The following is a 20,229-nucleotide window of genomic DNA, read 5'->3' as shown; positions in this document are numbered from 1 at the left end:
TAAGTAAATAAATATTATCATAAGATTAAATAAAAATAAAAATGAACTTTTTCTCTCTTGATATCTTGAATATTTATTTACGACTATTATAATTGTTTACTTGTACAATATTATACAAAAAAATTTTAATTTACATAAATATTTTAGACTTACTATCTATAGTTGTTTATTGACATTTATTGACAGATTATAATATTTTTTTAGTCTTTAAAAATAAAATAATTAAGCCTGTTTTCTTAATTTATGATTTATGTTGTTATTATTCTGTCATTTATGAATAAATAAATTATTTATTTCAGATAAATGTAATGAAATTTTACACGAAAACAATTAAGTTGATATTAAACTTTTCCATATTTATAAAATATTATTTCGAAAATTTAAAACATGTCGGTGATTTAAATAAACATTTTTTTTTTTTTTACTTTGAGTTTAAATTTAATCAGATAATAAATATTATTTAAATATAAAATTCGGTCGTTTTTTGAACTCTGATAATTTAAAATGTTATCGGTTTTTAAACAAGCAACGACTTTTAACTGTGATAATCGATAACTCATGACCAAATGTGCTCGTATATCTTTCAGTGTGATTTTTAACATCAAAAATATTCTCTGATAAAAAATGAAATGCAATTTAAAATATAACTTTACATAACAAAATATATAAAATAAATCACTTGTTAAAATATAAATAATTATCAATCAATAATAATAATAATATTAATTGAGCTTATCAAAGTTTTCTTGTAAATTAATGTCTAAGCCGTGAATGAAGAAAAAAAAAGCTTTAGATTCGAGTGATAAATAATAAATATTTTTAAAAGTATCTTGATACTTTATGTAGTGTAGTAAGTTGTCGGTTCACCGAGCACGTGTGAATAAAATTGCGTAAAAGGTTTTAAGATAAGCGTCGTTACTCGGTTCAATGATCAATTTGTCAACATAACGAGCTATGCTAAATACTACTCCCCTGTACTTTTTCTATCCTTACTTATATATATTCATACATTAAAGCCACGAGTCACTTTTACATTTAAATCAATTCACGGAAATTTAATTATATTCATATATTTGTTTTAAATCTTATTTTTAAAACTAAATCTATAAAAATAAATAATCCTTTAAATGAAATGGCAATAGATCAATTGGTTTCGTCTTTATATCAATTAATCTCAATAATATATTGCAATTTAAGTTGTCGTCCTATAAAATAGTATAATCTATCAACTTCATACGAGTTTACAATTCATTATTTATAATTAAATTAAACTGATAGATCAACTGTTTTATTTATCACCAAATTTAGGTAATACAACTTCAAATAAAAATAAATAAAAAAAAAATCTTAGATAAATAAATCACATGTGAAAAAAAAATAAAACATTCCACTTTTATAATTCAAAAATCGTATTAATTATTATTTTTATCATTACATATATGTCTGGAGATAATTATACGAGAGTTGCTTAGAAATGAAACGATTTAGAAAGTCTATAATATTTTTCTAATAACTTGCGGCGCTGTCGTAATTAAAAAAAAATTACGATAGTGTTTTGAATAAAGAAAAATGTTTATACATGGATATTAATAATTAATGATAATGAGGTAATAAGCTACTGAATTTATCAAATTAATATATATTTTATAATAAATAAAAAATATTTAATCACTTTGTATAAATTAAGTGATAATTAATTGAAATAAAAATCAATTTCTTTATAATGAATTTGATCTTTAAGAAAAAAAAAAAATTAATATTAATAAAATATTTAAATTCATCTATAATAATTTATTTAATTATTTATTAGTTTTTGTTATTGTCAATGATTTGAAATTTGAATTTCAAAATTTTTTTTTTAAATTGAAAATTATCTTCAGATAAAACTTTCCCATAATTTTATCTTCCCACAGAGCCATGGTTCTAATAAAATTTAAAAAACTAAAAACAAATTTGTTTATATAAATTAATATAAGATTAAGTTGCAACATAAACCTTCGAATTAATTGATCTTACTCTTTATCGTCCGGTGGCTTGTCATAAAAAATTAATCGCTCACAATTAATTTACAAGAGATCACCTTGAAAATAAAATAATATGATACATTTTAACCCATTTCCGTCTTTTTAAATCAGTTGGTAATTTTCAATACTCAAAATAAATTATTTTTCATGTCACCGATTGAAAAAAAACAAAAATATATTTGTGACATTAAATTAAAATAACAAAAAGAAATTTCAATCAAACTTTAGTATTCCCATGACCTTGTGTTGTAAATTGAAGCGTTACCAGACTCCAGAGGATTCGGTCAAGGTTTCAATTTCAGTTTGCAACGCAACAAGTTTTTAATAATATATTTTATTTCATCTCTTTCTAACCCTTTTACTTTAGTCGGCCGAATTTGGATTTTTATTTTATTTTATAAATTTAATAGCATTTTGGTAATTTATATGATCGGTTCTGTTTGTAAAAAATCGTCGAAAGATTTTTTACGAATATTATATTTATTATTTAAGTAAATATATAGAGGGTGATTTTATATTCGCGTAGGAGCAGAAATAGACGTCCTACGCACGCAGATTATCTTCAATGTACCATAGAGTAATCAATACTGACGCAAATTATTATGGAAAGTTATTAATTCATTAATACTTTAAATTATAATTTTATAAATTATTTATATTTTATAATTATTATTATTCCACTCACATGAAATCGATGGATTTTTTTTTTCACGACATAATTTGTTTAAAAAATTTTTATTTGATAAACTTATATCCAACGCGCGCTCGTGATTGGAATAGTTGATATTTTGTTATAAAAAAGACTAAATTTATTCTTTATTACATATAAATGAAAAATTTTATTTCCCACTGAAAACGAACCAACAAAGGAACTTTTTTTTGGGCCATAGCTTTTATCTGTAAAAAAAATTTCATCGCAAATTGGTTAATTGCTTTTGAAAGTTGAAAGTTCGGTTACGAGAAAAGGAGGTTAGCCCTGTAAGGTTTTTTCTCATCATTACAATATCACTTTCAAGATTAATTTATTATTAAAACGAGAACAAGTCAATAAAAAAAATTTTCTCAAATTGACAAAAGAATAATAACAGTTACGTTTATTTTTTTGAATCTCCTGTTTCTATACTGGCAATAAAAAAAAAAAAAAAAACATTATCTATAAGTAAAGTTTTAAATAGACACATTCCTCAATTAACTTTGTATTAGCTAACTCGTTATCATAATCACTAATCACTTGTGTCAATTTATTATGCTAATTAAATACGAATGTCGTTTTTTTTAAAAACAACACTTATATTTGCATTTTTTAAAAATTACTTCCCTTTAAAAAAAAAATTGTCAAAATGATTTACAACAAAGTAATTTTTTTTTTCGCAAGAATGATTCATTAACAAAAAATAAAATAGATAACCAAGGTCGTGACTCTTGATAACAGCATACATCTGTTAGTTATCGGTAGCTTATCAATAATGTCATGTAAGAAATAAAAACCAAGTAATAACTAACTTTTCCATTAGTCAGCTTAGATATAATTTAATGTCAACATGTATTGTTCAAATGTATAAATTATTAACGCTAATAAATAATGGATATATTTTTACACGATACAATAGACTTATGGTTACATAATATTTATTGATAGCATAATTTCTTACCTGCATAAGCTGAATCATTCCAATGGCTCGGGAATCATCATCGGTTTCATTATTTGACGAAGATGGAACACTTGAGATCGAAGATGAAGATGAAGATGAAGAAGAAGAAGAAATATATAAGCTCGACAACATATCTTCTTTAATGACGTTTAACACCTTCGACGCTTTTTTAACCTCTTGTAAATTTCCGTAAACATTTTTCCTATCAATCGATATTTTATTATTTTCCATTTTTATTATTTTATCTATTGATTAATAAATAAATATAAACAAAATATTTCCACGGCACTAGATCACTTAAAGATATTTTTAAACACAAAATTTATAAAATTTACGATGAATAAATAGTACTTGAGAAGTATAGTAGTCAAAGTAACTCGATAAAATGTAATGAAGCGCTAAATACTTGAAAGAATTCACTAGACTTTATTTCATAACTTTTTTTAAATTTATTTAGTTTTTTTTAAATTTTACCCCCCCACTTGGAAATACTCGTTCTCTCTCGTGTTGCTGTCTCGATTACTCTTTCTTCTTGGTCTTGTACATTGGATGTGATGTGCATGTGGGGTTATCTTTAGCAGAATACAGAAGACGACTCGTGTACATGTGATGTGACGTTAATGTCCTCTCCAAGTGGGGGATAGACAATACGTACAATTAAATAATGAATGTGTGTATGCATGAATGTATGAAAGTGCTTATTTGCGTATTTATTGAGCGCAAGCGCGATAAATACCGTCATCCTGGGTTCTTTTTTTCAAATTTTTTTAGTTATTTTTATTTTCATAAGTATTTGCAGTGTTGGTCTACTGATGCTGTTCCTGTGGATCAAAAGACGGAGATAATTATATTGTTATAAATAGACAGTCATGTTTAAATAGAATAAAAGATTTTATAATGCTGAAATAGGATCATTTTGCTGGGATATAAATATTTTTTTTTTTTTTTTTTTAAATTAATTAATATTTTTTTACCTCATAAACAGCAATCTTTCATTTCAGTACATGAAGGATTAATTGGCAGTAGTTCTGCTGGAATTTATTTCACTAAAGATATTAAAATTAATTGCATTAAAATCCGTCTTTAATTTTTTAATAATATTCTTATTAAAAAAAAAATAAAAGACTTGCTTAAGCGGACTGTATCTTTTAAATTATTGACTTTACGTTATTTTTTGTTGAATACAAAGTTGTAGAAAATTAAATTTCCTAAAACTTTTGTCTCAACAAAAAATTTCGTAAAACCAATAGTTTTAGAGATAAAGAAGTTTGAACTTTCAGATAACAATATTATTTCGTTAAATTGTTTATGCGGCTGTAACTTTTAAATTAATAGCTTACGGTAATTTTTAATAAATATAATAAATCTGTAGAAAATTTTTTTTTTTCTTGGATCATATATTTATATTTATTTAACATATGAAATATTGCTAATTAAATATAAAAAGTAATTATTTATTCGTTTTTATATTTAACGATATAATTAAATAATAATTATGTAAAGTGATGAAAAGTATCGAAATTTTTAATTTCACCTCTTGTCATATGGATAAATATTTAATTTATAAGCCAATAAATAATAAATTTAACAACTATTTCCGTTTCTTAATTGCTCAATTTTTAAAATATCATAACTCATAAATGCGTAGATATTTAAAAAAATATTTTTATGATAATTAACATATATGAAGGACGTTAATGATATTAATCGATAAGTAATTCTTAATTTGAATTAAACAGGTGTAATAATGTTTCATTTTAATTACAAGCACTTCCCACATTTATTTCTATTTTTTTATTATAATTTTTTTGTATTTTTTTAATTTTAAATTTAATTTAAAATCGAGATCAAGTTTTTTAGCTGCATTAGAAAAAGTAGAAGAAGAAACAGCTAAAGAATCTATTTGCCGTTTAAAAACAATTATATACTCTAGAAAGTTATTTTTATCTTGTGACCCATCGCAAGTTGATCACTATGAAGTCCGAGGACAAAATTTTATTTTTACTCTTCCCGTATAATTTAATACTAATAATTTATTTATTAAATACAAATATATAAATAAATTTATCAACTTACTTATCATAATTATGATGATTAAAAAAAATTTTAATAGTCAATTTATTTAGTAAAAAAAATGTCTAAATATATGTAAGTAACCAAATTTATGCCCGCATTTTATTTCAAGTACACATATGATATAGCATTGATTCCAATAACCTGCATCATAAACATTTGAAGCTAAAAAAAAATTAAAAAAAAAACCTTGAAGCATTTTTTCATTGATTTATATTTCAAATTTCGTTCATTAATATACAGATGTATATTTATATTTTTTTTGCTTACGTATGAAATAATAAATATCATTATTGCGTAATATATATATAATGTACATTGTTATCTTTTTTTTTATTTTCGCTTTACAAGTGCTACTGTACAGCAATTGCTTGAATACTTTCCTACACAACCTAAAACTATAAATATTATTTATTTACAATAATATTATACGTCACAGTTAATTTATACAGCTGATCAAATGTCATATATATTATGTCAGTTTTCATCCGATCACGTAAACTTTTTTATGTATATTGTTATTTATTACTCTTAATTAAATAAATATTTTTTGTTTGTTGTTAAATCTCTCACTTGAGTTAAATATTAACAATAAATATTTTTTTGACTTACATCAATTTTTTATAAATGTCAATGACTTGGACCATATTTTTTTTACACTACCAAAAAAAAAACATCTGGATACGGTCGGTGATTTACTGATTCGCAGGTCGGTGGACTCGAACCCCGTTCTTCCCTAAAATTTTTCCGAAACCCTCTGGGTTTTAAAAGAAATTTTTATTATTAAAAAGTATATTTATTTTAGTACTTAATAGTAACACAATCGTTGTTACTCCGTCGCAAATATAAGACATTTCACAATTGGCGGTCATTTGATGCCATTGAAAATACCGGGTAAGTCTCTGGGTACTGGGTAATGCGTCACTTTAAACTGGTAGCATCAACGCCATATGTTACCTCTATACTATAGACGTATATCTATTTGCACATACATATTCTCCGAAAAATAATGTTGTAATAAAACATAAAGATTCAAATTTATTATCACTATCATTAATTATTACTATTAAAATCAGCGAAATAAAAAATTCATACTAAAAAAAAAAAAAAAAACCATTTCATACAAACTCGTCGACCTTCGATATAGTTTATGCCATTGTAACTACCTCTCGCGTTCAGAGATAGTCGCATTTTATTTAACTCTTATAGATACCAGTCTCTCTTAATATAAATATATACATATATATATATCCACATTGCCAACTTTCACGTATCATAATACATAGAGAAAGAATGTGGTTTCCCTTTCAAATTACAAAATACTCTACTGAGAGTACTGACAACTGTCCTCGAGATTTGTAATTATTAATTTTTTTTTTTTTTAACTTTTAAAATCAAAAATATATAATAAATAAAACTTTACTTAATTATACATTCAGGATATGTTAAAAAAAAGACATATATGTATATATATATATTAATATATAAAATGCAAGATGATATTTAATGATAAATATGACAATCAATAAGATATTGAGTTATTGAATTTGAGTATGATTTATTTACATAGAAATGGCTAGTGTATGAAAAATTAGGCCATGGTCGGTAGATATAAGTAGTATATATATAAAAATGTATAAAGCAGGATGTAGTGTAAGTTTCGTTACACTGCAGCGTACAGCGTACCGAGTGTCGAGTGGAGGAGAGTAGATACTTTATTTAAGTATTCTCTTATATTGTATGTATAGTTATATTTATTATTATTATGTTTTATATATATATAGGTATATCCATGTATTGTACACGTGATTTTATAAGCCGCGGGCGATAATTTACCACTGAATAAAATAATATAATGTCAATTTGCGCACCATCAAAATACCTTGACCTTTCTGGATTTATTTAAATCTTACTGGCTAATATTTATTACTTATTAGTATTTAGTTAACACTTTATTATCATTTAATGTGTTTTACATTTACTTTATTGATTTATAAATTAAGTGTTTAAGCAATTACATATTTTTTAATGAAATATTTTACCGGCACTTTTAAATCGACAACTTTTCATATTTTTTCTAAATCATTTTTAAAAATTAAGTGTTTTTTTTATCGCATCAAAACAACGCCATTTATCCGGCAGATAAAATGGTTCAAATACAAGAGGAAATGGAGTGTCCCAACCTGTTACTCTTTGAATGGGTGCTTCGAGATTCAAAAAACAAGCTTCCTGTATTTAAAAAAAAAAAAATCATTACTATAAATATATATTTTTTTTTTAATTTATTAAATACCTGAATGGTAGCAGAAACTTCACTACCAAATCCATTAGTCAGTGGGGCTTCATGAGCAATAACAACTCGTCCAGTTTTTTTAACCGACTAAAAAAACCAAAATGTAAATGATTGAAAAAATAGAAAATAAAATATGTATTAATGTTAAATTGTTTATTAATAATTATAAAATGTAAGTAACTGGTATTTACATTAGAAAAATTTTTACACTTAAATACAAGTGACTTTCGCGAGTGCACTTTGCATTAAAACGTCAAATATACAAAGTATATATCATTGATAATATATCTTAATGAATCGATAGCCAATCAAGTTGTATTATACCATAAATGCTAATTTACAATCTGATTGTTGATTATACATTCAAGATTTATCTAACGATTGAGAAAATAAAGGTCGAAAAAAAATCTAATATTCACACTAATCAACATCCCAACTACTTTTTCTCGAGAAATTAAAGATAATTATTTTTCATTTATACTTTAAATTGCCAATACTTGATATTTTAATAAATCCATCATTATCAATCACTGTCATTTATTAATTATTAATCACTTTTTACTTATTAATTACCAGGTGGCTATTTAAAAAAAAATAATAAATAAATACTTTAATTTCTTTGATGTAAATTAATATTGAAAATGTCATTAGGTGATGAATAAATTGTAAACGAGTTTGTAATTATTCTATTTACTTGTCATTAAGTATTCAATTGAGAGAAAGATTTTGTCACAACTGTTGAACACCACTCTAAGAAAATGTCATATAATACTTTTGATAAGACAATCAAAAGTTTTGGGATTGATTTGCAGGGTTTATAATTTTTAAATATTATTTCTAATTAACATTGAAGTCATAATTCACTAGACTAGTGAAAATGTTATGTTAATTGTCCCACGAGGGAGTTTGGGATTTTATTTTCGAGCATATAACCACTCAGCATATCCACTTCCCAAGCTCTTTGAACAAAAGTCCAAAGAGTGAACGATCATCGATGACTGAGTTTTAGCTACAAGCAAAACCTCAGTCGTCCTCACGCTCAGGGAAGAGGATTACGCCTCATCATCATGGCTGTATCGACTCAACTATAGAGTAGAGAGGATGTGAAGATATACTACAGAAATGATCCTGTGAAGTATGATCTTAATTTATTTCTCTCTTTCAATCCCTTATAAAAATTTTATGACAAGTATTGGACTGGGAAAAAATTTTTGCCACTTTAGCCACCTAGCGGTTACTGTGGAACCACAACCCCGTAGATTTAAATCTACCTGTTTTGTCCCATGGTTATGTAAAATTGAATGACAACCGGAGTATCATACAATTATTTTTAACCTTTTGAAAAATAAATTACAAAAGTAATAAAAAATAAATACCTTTGTGACGGTTTCAATATCCCAAGGGAGAATAGATATGAGATCAATGACTTCACAAGAAGCCCCGAGTTTCTCTTTAACAATGTCCGCAGTCTCTAGTAGTATATGTACTTGACTACCCCATCCAACTAAAGTTATTGAATCACCTGAAAGTATAAATCATTTGTCATAAATTTATTCCGATCAATCATCTATTGACAAATAAATCTATCAGACATTGAAATATTTTCTCTACCTTCACGTAATATTTCAGCTTTTCCAATCGGTATTTTAAAATCATTTGTTGGTACGTCATCTACAGCAAGACGATAGAGAGCCTTTGGTTCAAATATTAAACAAGGATCCGGATCTTCAATACAACTCAGTAATAAACCTTTCGCTTGAATTGGTCCCCGAGGAACTACAACCTATTATTATTAAAAAAAAAAAATAATTAAATAAAACCATAGCTTCTTAAAATAAATAATTAAACACTGGGGTAAATTAATATTTATCATTAAATGTTTAGATTAAATAAATTATTTGATAATTTGAATTATTTGTCATCTGTAATTTGTGAGTAATTACCAATTTATCAGAACGAAGGTGAATAGACGGCAATCAACGTTCAAATTTCCGTTCTATAGGTACATTTAAATTACAGAGAATAATTCAGTTGATAGTCGCCATCTGTTAATTTACTGGCTTACTTGTATAAGTTAATAAAAATAATTTCATAGCAAAATTATAGACTGTCGGTATTAAATTTATATATTTTTAATTTCACTTAAATTTTTTTTGCTAATAAAATAATTTACTAATCTGTTTTTATTTTGATAAAATAATAAGTAAAATTACTTTAAGACCAGGTGTGTGGGCAAAATATGCTTCTGGGCTTTGTGAGTGATAGAGTGCACCATGTCCAACAGCTCCACAAGGCGCACGTACCGTTAATTTACCACAATCGAATGCATTACCGCTCCTGTAACGCATTTTAGCAGCCTCATTTACCAACTGTAAATATTTTAGAAAATTATAAACTTTTAAATAAAAAATTAGAAAAAAAAAAAAAAAATAATAATAATTTACTTGATCAAATGCCGGAAAAATGTAATCAGCAAATTGGATTTCAGCGATTGCAGCAACTCCTTGATTAGCTAGTCCAATACCAAATCCAATAATTCCTTGTTCAGATAACGGAGTATTGAATACACGATTATTACCAAATCGTTCTTTCAAACCAACTGTGCAACGAAATACGCCACCAAATGCAACATCTTCGCCAAAAACGACTAATCGTAATGAAAATAAAATATAAATTATCTATTACTGACAGAAAAATGAATTATTACTAAAAAATAAATAAATTTGTTTACCAGAATTAGGGTCTTTTTCAAGCGCAATAGCCAATGCTTCATTAACCGCTTGATACATATTTATTTTTTTAGTTTCACCTAAAATTAAAATTATCATATTTATTAACAAATTAATTTATTTATTTCTAATTAAGGTTTTTAATTACCTGCATGAGTTTTTTTGTCTGGTACAAATGAAAAGTGTAACGTGCGAATATTTGCATTTTTAGTTAAATAATGTGAATTTTTTCGCAATAAATTTAACGAGCTCGTGTAATTACACGCGTATAACTTACTTAGAATCATCCTCATAAAATACTACTGATTTACAAGCGCCCGGTTGATAACCGCAATAGTGTATGAATATATGTGTATATTAATTATTTCTGTGTGTATTCTATAATCTGCGTTGAACGCGATAAATATATTTTATATAAATTAACATATGGTGTGATTTAATATACTAAGTCAGTGGCATTTAATCTCTTGAATAAATGGATTTTATTATATTATTATTTATTTTATATATCTATTGAAAATATATTTTATGGGTCTATCATGTAATGGAAATGCGTTAAATTCATTACGAACAAAATGTAAAAAAATTAATTTTTACCAAACTGATCTATATATTAAAAGTTCATTGAAAAATCGGAAAAAAGCTTAAAATTTTTTTTTCATTCGATATTTTTATAGCGCGAGTTAAAAATAAATTTATTTTCATGCAAATGATTTATAAAAAAAGTTTTAATACTTATTCATACAAGAGTAAAGATTTAAAAAATATATGATTACTCCCCTCCAGTATAAATAGCGTAACCATGGCAACAATCGTAAACATGACACAAAACTAGCCCAGGTGATTGTGCTCTGACATTAAAGTATACAATAATAAATTTTTTTTTATTGCATTCAGTGACTGCTCAACTAAATGTTGATATCGTGCGTTATTGTTATAATTTTTAATATTATTATTAGTATAACTATTATTAAAAATTTTAAAAATGGTCCAAGTCGATTGGGACCGGATTCGTGCTGTCAAAGCGGTATCTTTGACAGACGACGAAATCGAAGATTTATTTCCAATGGTCATTGGATGTGATACTGAACAAGTTGATAATATTAATAATTTACGCGCTCTTATTAAATTATCTCAAGAAATGTTACAATATAAAGATAATCAGGTATTCAAAAAAAAAAAAAAAAAAAAATTACAATTGTTGGGTTTTATTATTTAAAAAAAAATTTTTAATTATTTTTAAATTTAATTTAGGTGGAGTCTTTAGTATTAGAATGTGATGAATTAAAAGAAAAAATATCAAATAATTTAACTCCTAAGAAAACTAAAAAAAGTAATTATTTTTCTAATCATTACAAGTAATTTTATTTATTTATATTTGTATTTAATTTTTTTTTCTGTAGATAATATTGTAGATAGCGATAGTGTGTCTAAAATAAATGACATGACTTCGAGTGATTATGAAGAAATTTTGAGAACCAAAAATGATAAAATCAAAATTTTGATGAATGAGTTGAAGGTAAATTTAAAAAATGAATTTTTGACGTTTAAATATTTAATATTTTGTGGCTGTTATAGGAATTTGAAAAAGAGAATGATGAATTAAAAGAAAAGTTAGGAAATTTGAAAGAAGAAATGGAGGATGCGATTGAAAGTATGAATGAAATGACGGAAGAGTTGAATGATTTGAATGGAAAGTTGATTATTTATAAAGAAGAAGCAACAAATTTGAAACAAGAAAAATTAGGTCTTTTGAATCAAATTGATGAAATGACGGCGCAGCAAATTGATCGTGACAAAATAATTGACGAATTTGGTGCTGCGATTGACGACCGTGTTTCCGAATGGAAAAAAATTCTAGACGATAAAGACGCGGAAATTTTACGATTGAAAGATCAATTGTCTCAGTCATTGATAAATCCTATTGCGAATAGAAATGTGACCTCCGAAATTGTTTATTTGAATGAAGAAATAGACAAACGTGATAAAATTATTGATGAATTGAAAGTAAAATTAGCTGAAGCTGCGGCAGAGATAAATGACAGCGCGGGTTTGATTGAGAAACTCAATAGTGATTTGAGGAAAATGGAAAAAAGCGGTAAGAGAAAAGAGCAGCGGGATTTATTGAAGAAAATTCAAGATGCCAATGAAAAAATTTCTATACTAAACTCAACGTTAAGCGAAACGGAAAATAATTTAATGGCAAAAAGCCAACAGCTGTGCGAAGTTTTGGATACTTTGAAAAAGTATCAGAATAAAGATCAAGGTTTGACTGAAACAATCAATCAAGTCAAAGAATTAAAAAAACAGTTGCTGGCTAAAAATAATCATATTCAGGATTTAGTTAACGTTATTAATAAATTAGAGGCGCTAAATTCAAAACAAGAGATTCAAATTATTGCATTGAGGTATTTTATCAATTTTAGGCAGTTTATTTATTTGATAAATTAATTTATATACTGATTTTATTGCAGAGAAAAATTAGGAATATCAGATAGTGAAGAAATTTGTGTCGAAGGAATCGAGTCTCGTTATCAAGAAGAAGCGCGAGTTAAAAATGAATTATTAAAACGTACTGAGTTACTTGAACAAGAAAATTTAGATTTTAAATCAGAAGTAAGTCTTTTTAAAATTTTTATTCCACAAAAAGCTTTACAATTTGTTTTTTTTAATTTGGGCTTTTAGTTTTTTATAAATAAATTTATTTTTATTTTGCATTAATTTTTAGATACGAACGTTAAAATATAAATTAAGTAAATTAAGTGATAAACCAATAATAAGTAGCCGTGATTCACCAGATAAACTAAAGCCAAATCAAGACAATACATCGACAATAAACTGGACAGACGAAGGATTCATATCCCTAAGGCGCAAGTCTGAGTTTGATGAGATCCAAGAAAATATGCGGTTTATTATCGAAGAGAACGAAGCACTGAGAAAAGGAATGCACGAAATACTCGACAGCATTCACGATCAAGACGGTGAATTTACATAAATTTTAATGGTATTGTGCACTATTTTCATTCTTTTTTCACAAACACTTGCTCTATTATTTTCATTAATTTTCTTCATCTTTCTTTTTTTTTTATTAAATGATATGACGTGATGATTTAAATTTTAAATAATTTAATGATTAATTAGGCAAGAGTTCAATTGAAATCCAGTCGGATATTTTGGAACGATTACTCGAAGCACTGGATGTTAGACATTTAGCTGGATGGTATCACCCAGCAATGAGGTTGCAAGAACGTCTCAATGTGATTCAAGGAAGCAATAATGAATTACGTTCACAATTAAAACAATTGAGGTAAAATAAATTAGTCATTTGTTAAAAACAATTTCTCGTTGAATTTTTAAATTGAAATTATTTTTTTTATAGAAAAGAATTACATAAAAAAGACAATGTCTTAAAACGTGTTGCTCTAAAACAAGATTATAAAAATAGTGTCTCAAATTCAGAAGAATCTGACGAAGACGTTAAATTATACGCAATGGAAATTGAAAAAATTCAAACGCGTTATGAAAATGATTTTGATGAATGGCAAAAAGAGAAGGAAACTTTGAAAAAAGAAATTAGTGAACTAACAGAGTTGAAAGATAAATTTCAAAGTCAATTAGAAATTTTTGAAAATGATTTGAAAGTATTTGAGTTCAGTGAGGATGAGGTAAAAAAAGCTTTTGCTGTTCGTACTAAAGAGTACACTGAGTTGATAACAACGCAAAAAATAACTTCACGGAAAATAAAATTACTCGAGTCTTTGCTCAATGACGAGTTGCAAAAAATGTATTTTGTTAAGAAAGAAACTGTCGCTAGTGAAAGCGCTTACAAAAAAACCATAGCAGATTTAGAAAAAAATATAAAATTGTTGGAGCAGAAAATACATAAATTAGAAGATAATTTTTTGAACACAATCAGTATCAATGATTTTAATGAATTGAATAAAAAATATAGCCAACTTAATTTACGCTACCGTGTTTTGTATGAAATTCACTTGAGCGTAAATCAGAATAATAATATTAAAAATGTGGAGAAAATAAATTCAGAATTGCAGGAGCAATTGATTGGTTTGCAAAATTTACTGACAGAAAAAATAGATTCCGCGGAATTTAATGAAAAAAATGACAAGACCTTGAGCGAATTTGAAGAAGAAATTTCGTACCTGCGTAATGAAAATAATAATTTAATTAAAAGTTTAGAAATTTCCCGAGATGAAGCGCAGAAACATTATCTGGTAAATTCATTAAAAATATTTGAAGTAGATGCTCTACGCCACCAAATTGTCGATCTGCAAGCTGTCAGTGAAGACAAAGAGACAATAGCACGCTTAGGATTTGAATTAAACACTTGTAAGGCCGCGGAAATGGAAACAAATCGCTATAAATCAGAATTAGAACACGAGGTTGCGAAGACTAAGAAAGATTTGCAAGAATCGGAGAAAAAATATGCCGAAATTAAAACTCAGTTAGACGATTATCGTAATTATTGTGATAAAAAATTAAAAAATAATAAATTGATAATTGAATTTTTGAGAAATCAGTACTCGGGGTCGACTTCTGCGACTTCGTTGCAACGTTACGACGATTTGATGACCGAATTGAGGAAAAATAGGGCTGAAGTTAATGCCCAGCTTGCAGAAGCTAACGAAACTGTTGAAAAAGCAAAAATCCAGCAGGAAACTTTGACCAATAGGCTGGAAGTTGTTGAGAGATTGAAAGACATTCTGGAACAGCAGATCGGTAGTGTCAATGTCGATGGTATTATTAAGACGTTTTCGGATAATTCTCAGAATACTTTGAATGAGTATCGATATAAAAGAAAAATTTCACAATTGGAAAGTGAGCTGCAGGTGCAAGTTAATAAGTTGAGTGAATATGAAGTTATTATTATTCAAATGGAATATGAAATGATAAATAATCAAAAAGCTTGGAAAAATAATGAAAATTTTGAAATTAAAAGTCCTGGGAAAAAAAATATCGATAAGTCTATTAAAAAATATGATGATAAATCTGTCGTGGAAAAACCAAGTGTACAAAAATCTCTAGTAGATAAAGGTATACAAAATTCTCCAGTAAAAAATTTAGTAGACAAATCTGAAATTGAAAAAAATGAAAAAGTTGTGGAAAAGAAGTCAATTTCAACGCAAATTATTATCGATACTAAAACAATTGGGATACAAAATGATCTTGGTCTTGTCGAACTGAAACCAGATATTCCTTCGAAAACTGCCACAGAAAATTCCAGTGAAAAAATTCCAGTATTTCTACAGGATCAATTAAAAGAAGCATTGACTCTGGCATCAGATCGTTCAGCTAAATTAATAAAATACGAATCACAGATTACTGAATACCAGGCAAAAATTGATGCGCTGAATCGGTCAATTGAAGACAAAGACAGTGAATTAATAGAACATAAACGTGTTATTGCTCAAAAATCCTCTGAAAGTAACGAAAATGAGGAAGTTACGGATAAAATAACTTTGAAATCGACGACTAATAGCTTGCAGAAGATAATTAGTCAAAAGGAAGAAACTATTTTGCGTTATCAGAATTTATTGAAAGAAGAAAGGGAAGAATTTAATAAAGCAACCGTTCGGCTGCAGGAAGAAATTAAAAACTTAAATACACAGATAGATACTTTAAAAAGTGAGTTAGAAAAAATAAAATCAGTAGAGAATCAATCAGATAATTTAGCCAAAAGTTTGTTTGAGTCTAAAGAAAATAAGCCGAAATTCGATATCGACTCTGAGGACAAAATAGCTCGTTTTACAGAACAGGTTTCTAATTTACAAGCGGACTTGCAGATCGCCAATGAATTGAATGAAAGGTGGCGCCGGTTAGCCGAAGAAAGACTAGAGCACGTTGATGAGATTCGTAACAAACTAGAATCCCAGCATAAAATTGAATTGGATAGTTATCGGCGTGAAATAGAGAAATGGCAATTGGAAACAAGCGCATTGCGTCAACAGTTGTCAGATAATAGAATTAAATTGACAAAAGGTAATATTACGTTGACGAAAGAGCTTCAAGAACGGGATAATAAAATTGAAGAGTTGACGGTTGCCTATCAGCAATTGCAGAGCGAATTAGAAATGATAGAACTGACGCAAAGTCCATCGCAACAGTGTTCTAATAAATTAAGTGACTTAAATTATACTTATGATCATGAAGCATTAAGTCATACTCATAATAATAATAACAACAACAACAACAGTGGACAAGGTCAGGGACAGGGTCAGAGTCATGTTACAGCAGAATTAGACTTATTAAGAAAACAATACAAATCGTTAATGGAAAAAGAAAAGATGTATAAAGAACAGATTATTGATTTGAAACAGCAATTGAGCCGTAGGTATATGGCAGAAAAAAGCGAAGAGAGAAAAACGTCACAGCGTGAAGCACAGCTGGAGAAAAAATTAAAGTCTATGGAAGAGGAATTGAATAAAGCGCGAATCCAATTGGATAGGGAGTATAGAGTGCAAGAGAACAAGAGAATAAAAACTGCTGAAGAATTATCATTGTGGGAGAAACAAAAAAAATGGCAAGGATTGTCAGAAAAACTTAAGAAGGAGTTGAAAGAGAAAGATGTGGAGCTTAAAAAATTGAACGTTAGTTATGAAAAATTGCGATCAGTTGTCACGTGTATGGAGCGTGAAAAATGGTTTCTGAGAAGTAAAATTAAGGCGGAAGATTGCGGAACTGCGAGACCTGATTTTAATTTTAGGGTTATTGAGGATCTTCAGAGAGAGTGCCAAACATTGAGAGATCGGATTTCTGAGTTGACTGATAGACTGGAGACGGAGGATAGTCACCGATTAGTTGGACAAATTGAACAACAAAAAAGACGAATTGCTGCTTTAGAAATAGCTACCGAGGTTTGATTATTATAATTTACTTTTTTACGATTTTTCATTTTTTTTTTTTTTTTTTTTTATTTAAATATTTATTATAGGGAAATACATCAATCGTTGATCAATTGGAAGCATTGGAAGCAGCAAAGTCAGCATTAGAAAAAAAAAATATAAAATTAGAAAGTGAAAACTTTGAATTACGCATGGAACTTGAAAAAGTAAACAATGATACGCCGCGTTTGAAAGAAAAAGTTGAACACTTAGAAAAATATGTGGAATTACTTAAAATTGAAAAATCGTCAGACTCATCGGCATGTTCATCGGAAAAAGATCACAATGAGCAAAATTCTAAAAAAAATCATTTAGAGTTAGAGCATACGATTTTTGTACTTAAACGTATTGTCGAAAAACTTCAAGCAGAGAATAAGAGACTGAGAGTTAGCAATAAAAATAATAATCGTTTGATAAATAAACGTGGCGCAGCTACATCGAACTTGTCAAAATTAGACAATAATAAAATAGACGATGATAGTAATAAAATTTTAAAAAGACAATATGAAGAAGCTAAAAAACGTGTTATTGCTTTAGAGACTGATTTACAATTAGCCGAACAAAGAATTAAAATGTTAGAAGATATTCACAAAGAAGACACTTCTGCAGAAATAAATATTCTTAAACAACAACTTGCACACAAATCCGAATTGTTGGATAAAGTTAAACAATTATTAACACGAGCTGCTATCAATGAAAAAGCGCTCCGTCAACGAGTTAGTAATCCTTGACTTATTTTTTATAAAAGTAAAAATATTCAATTTTATAAATTTATTTGTTTATTAATTTTTAGATCCAACAAATTGAAATGAAACAAACTTTGTCAACAATCCCCGAGTGTCAACTACCGCCACCAACGCAAAATTAGAAATAATTATTATATTATTAGATTATAATGATTTTTAATATATAATATATTGTAAATAATAAAAAATGTTTAAAAGTAATTAACGTTCGAACATTGAAATTAATTAGGTAGACATTCTGTTGAAGATCGATTTTGTTTATAGCCGGGCTTGCATATACAAAAACCATCACGGCAAAATGAATTTTCAACTTTGCAGTGTTGGTCTATTTTACAGTACGCGGATACACTTGGACTGCAATCTGAACCATTTCCTGAATAATTGTCGCATCTACATGTACTGTTGACGTCACAACGGGCAAAATTGTCGTCCGAGCAATCGAAGTCGTCAAAATCACAGGCTTCGCCTATTTTAACTGAAAAAATTTATCATCTTTACTACCAGTATTATTTTTAAAGTTATAAGTCATGAATATAAATGAATTACTTGTCTTGTAGCAGAAATATCTGAGACTGTTTGTTTTCCACATATTATTTATTAATTTACATTTGGTACTGGAATCACAGCATGGTTCTTGTAATTCAGGATTACACTAAAAAATTACCATATATTAATTAAAGCAATAAATAAATATTCTGTTACTTATATGAATACTAACTTCCATTGTATGATTAGCGCAGGTCTTGATTTCGTGATCGATGCCATCGTTGGTGGAATCACCGAAAATTATAAGAGTGTTTGCCAAAGTAATTAAGAAAAGTTTAGATAAAATTTTACTAGCCATTTTAATTGACTGTCTTTTTGTTCACTGTCGAGTGTTAATTTATCACCGAGAGTTTTAATATAAGGTGACTTTTAAGTATGAAGCAAGAGAATTAACAATCATCGAGTTGTTCTCGCGCGCCGGCGTTATCTCACAACAATGAGTCTTTAATAATATATACGTGCCTTATATACTATTAAAATATATCTGGCACCAATGGCGAGACGTCAATTTATCTAAAAATACCGATGAGTATACGGAATAAAAAAAAAATATAAATAAGAAAAAATCAAACTAAAATGACAAAGTTTACTTTCAGAAATTAATATCAATACTGTGACAATTCTTAAAATTATTTTATATGATAACCTGGATAAAAATATTTGGGTGAAATTAGGCCGATATATTGAGTCAGCCTATTTTTGGCCGGTGTTTTTTTTATTTTTTGGAAAAAAAGGTTTATGTTAGTCTCAGCTTTAAATTAAAAATTATTTGAATTTTAAGCCTCATTTTATTGGTTTCAATATTTCATACAACCATATTACACATTTTTCTGTCATCATTACATCTCACTGATCTCAAATTAAAAATAACTAATAATCAAGTACAAAAACTAAAAAAAAAAATGATTTGTCACATATAAAACAAATTTACACTTAAATAAATATTATTTCCCTGAGTATATTTGCGTATGACAATTACAGCAAAGTACGCAAATAAATGATTGATGAATAATAATGATGTCTATTGCGTTCTAATAAGTAACTATATAATTAATTTAACATCTATTAAATGTATGAGGAAGTAATAATCTATTAAGAATATTAAAAAAAAAAATAAATAAATAAATAAATAATGAATAAAACTAAAGACAAAAGAAAACATTGTTTTAATTAAACAAAATAAAATGTATGTACTTATATAAATAAATAAAACGCCTACTCGTTCTCGAGTGGTACGATGAACGGTGCAATAGAGTCGGCGTCCTCG

At 27.2% G+C, this 20,229-nt stretch overlaps 4 protein-coding genes and 1 non-coding gene across 6 annotated transcripts in view; 1 reads left to right on the top strand and 4 right to left on the bottom strand.

Moving 5' to 3' along the window:
* Positions 1-4,233, bottom strand: part of LOC103577020 (terminal nucleotidyltransferase 5C) — a 32,227-nt gene extending 27,994 nt beyond the window's left edge. The window contains exons 1-2 of one of the 2 annotated variants that reach the window (XR_008404177.1): positions 3,677-3,766; positions 1,830-2,921 (exon numbers count right to left, since the gene is read on the bottom strand). Coding sequence is in view for 1 of the 2 variants with exons in the window: in XM_008557487.2 (XP_008555709.1) it covers positions 3,677-3,907 (231 nt within the window). In the remaining variant the exon portion in view is untranslated. Of the gene's footprint in view, positions 1-1,829; positions 2,922-3,676 lie in introns of those variants that run through there. The other variant, XM_008557487.2, reaches the window with a different exon arrangement.
* A 3,440-nt stretch (positions 4,234-7,673) lies between these two features.
* On the bottom strand, positions 7,674-11,108 carry LOC103577021 (2-oxoisovalerate dehydrogenase subunit beta, mitochondrial). Its single transcript, XM_008557491.3, has 8 exons — positions 10,920-11,108; positions 10,774-10,851; positions 10,487-10,689; positions 10,256-10,411; positions 9,654-9,825; positions 9,419-9,564; positions 8,043-8,129; positions 7,674-7,978 (listed from the first exon to the last, which is right to left on the bottom strand). Exons 1-8 carry the CDS (start codon positions 11,062-11,064, stop codon positions 7,838-7,840), a joined length of 1,128 nt encoding a protein of 375 aa, XP_008555713.1. The 5' UTR covers positions 11,065-11,108; the 3' UTR covers positions 7,674-7,837.
* On the bottom strand, positions 8,974-9,187 carry LOC128668684 (small nucleolar RNA U3). The gene has a single exon (XR_008404336.1). It is a non-coding gene; the product is annotated as a small nucleolar RNA U3 (small nucleolar RNA).
* Positions 11,109-11,484: 376 nt separating the features above from the next.
* On the top strand, positions 11,485-18,546 carry LOC103577023 (centrosomal protein cep290). The gene is made up of 10 exons (XM_008557494.3): positions 11,485-11,936; positions 12,026-12,104; positions 12,175-12,290; positions 12,350-13,179; positions 13,246-13,387; positions 13,500-13,752; positions 13,913-14,078; positions 14,151-17,643; positions 17,721-18,386; positions 18,464-18,546. Exons 1-10 carry the CDS (start codon positions 11,757-11,759, stop codon positions 18,536-18,538), a joined length of 6,000 nt encoding a protein of 1,999 aa, XP_008555716.2. The 5' UTR covers positions 11,485-11,756; the 3' UTR covers positions 18,539-18,546.
* LOC103577022 (integrin beta-1) lies at positions 18,421-19,403 on the bottom strand. Its single transcript, XM_008557493.3, has 3 exons — positions 19,135-19,403; positions 18,963-19,068; positions 18,421-18,891 (listed from the first exon to the last, which is right to left on the bottom strand). The coding sequence occupies exons 1-3, from the start codon at positions 19,258-19,260 to the stop codon at positions 18,638-18,640; spliced, it is 486 nt and encodes a 161-aa protein (XP_008555715.1). The 5' UTR covers positions 19,261-19,403; the 3' UTR covers positions 18,421-18,637.
* Between the last annotated feature and the right edge of the window lie 826 nt (positions 19,404-20,229).

The sequence above is a fragment of the Microplitis demolitor genome, chromosome 9 (assembly GCF_026212275.2).
Source record: "Microplitis demolitor isolate Queensland-Clemson2020A chromosome 9, iyMicDemo2.1a, whole genome shotgun sequence".
In the NCBI taxonomy this organism is placed as follows: Eukaryota; Metazoa; Arthropoda; class Insecta; order Hymenoptera; family Braconidae; genus Microplitis; species Microplitis demolitor.
The sequence above is the reverse complement of the archived record's forward strand: the minus strand, read 5'-3'. Positions and strand labels throughout refer to the sequence as shown.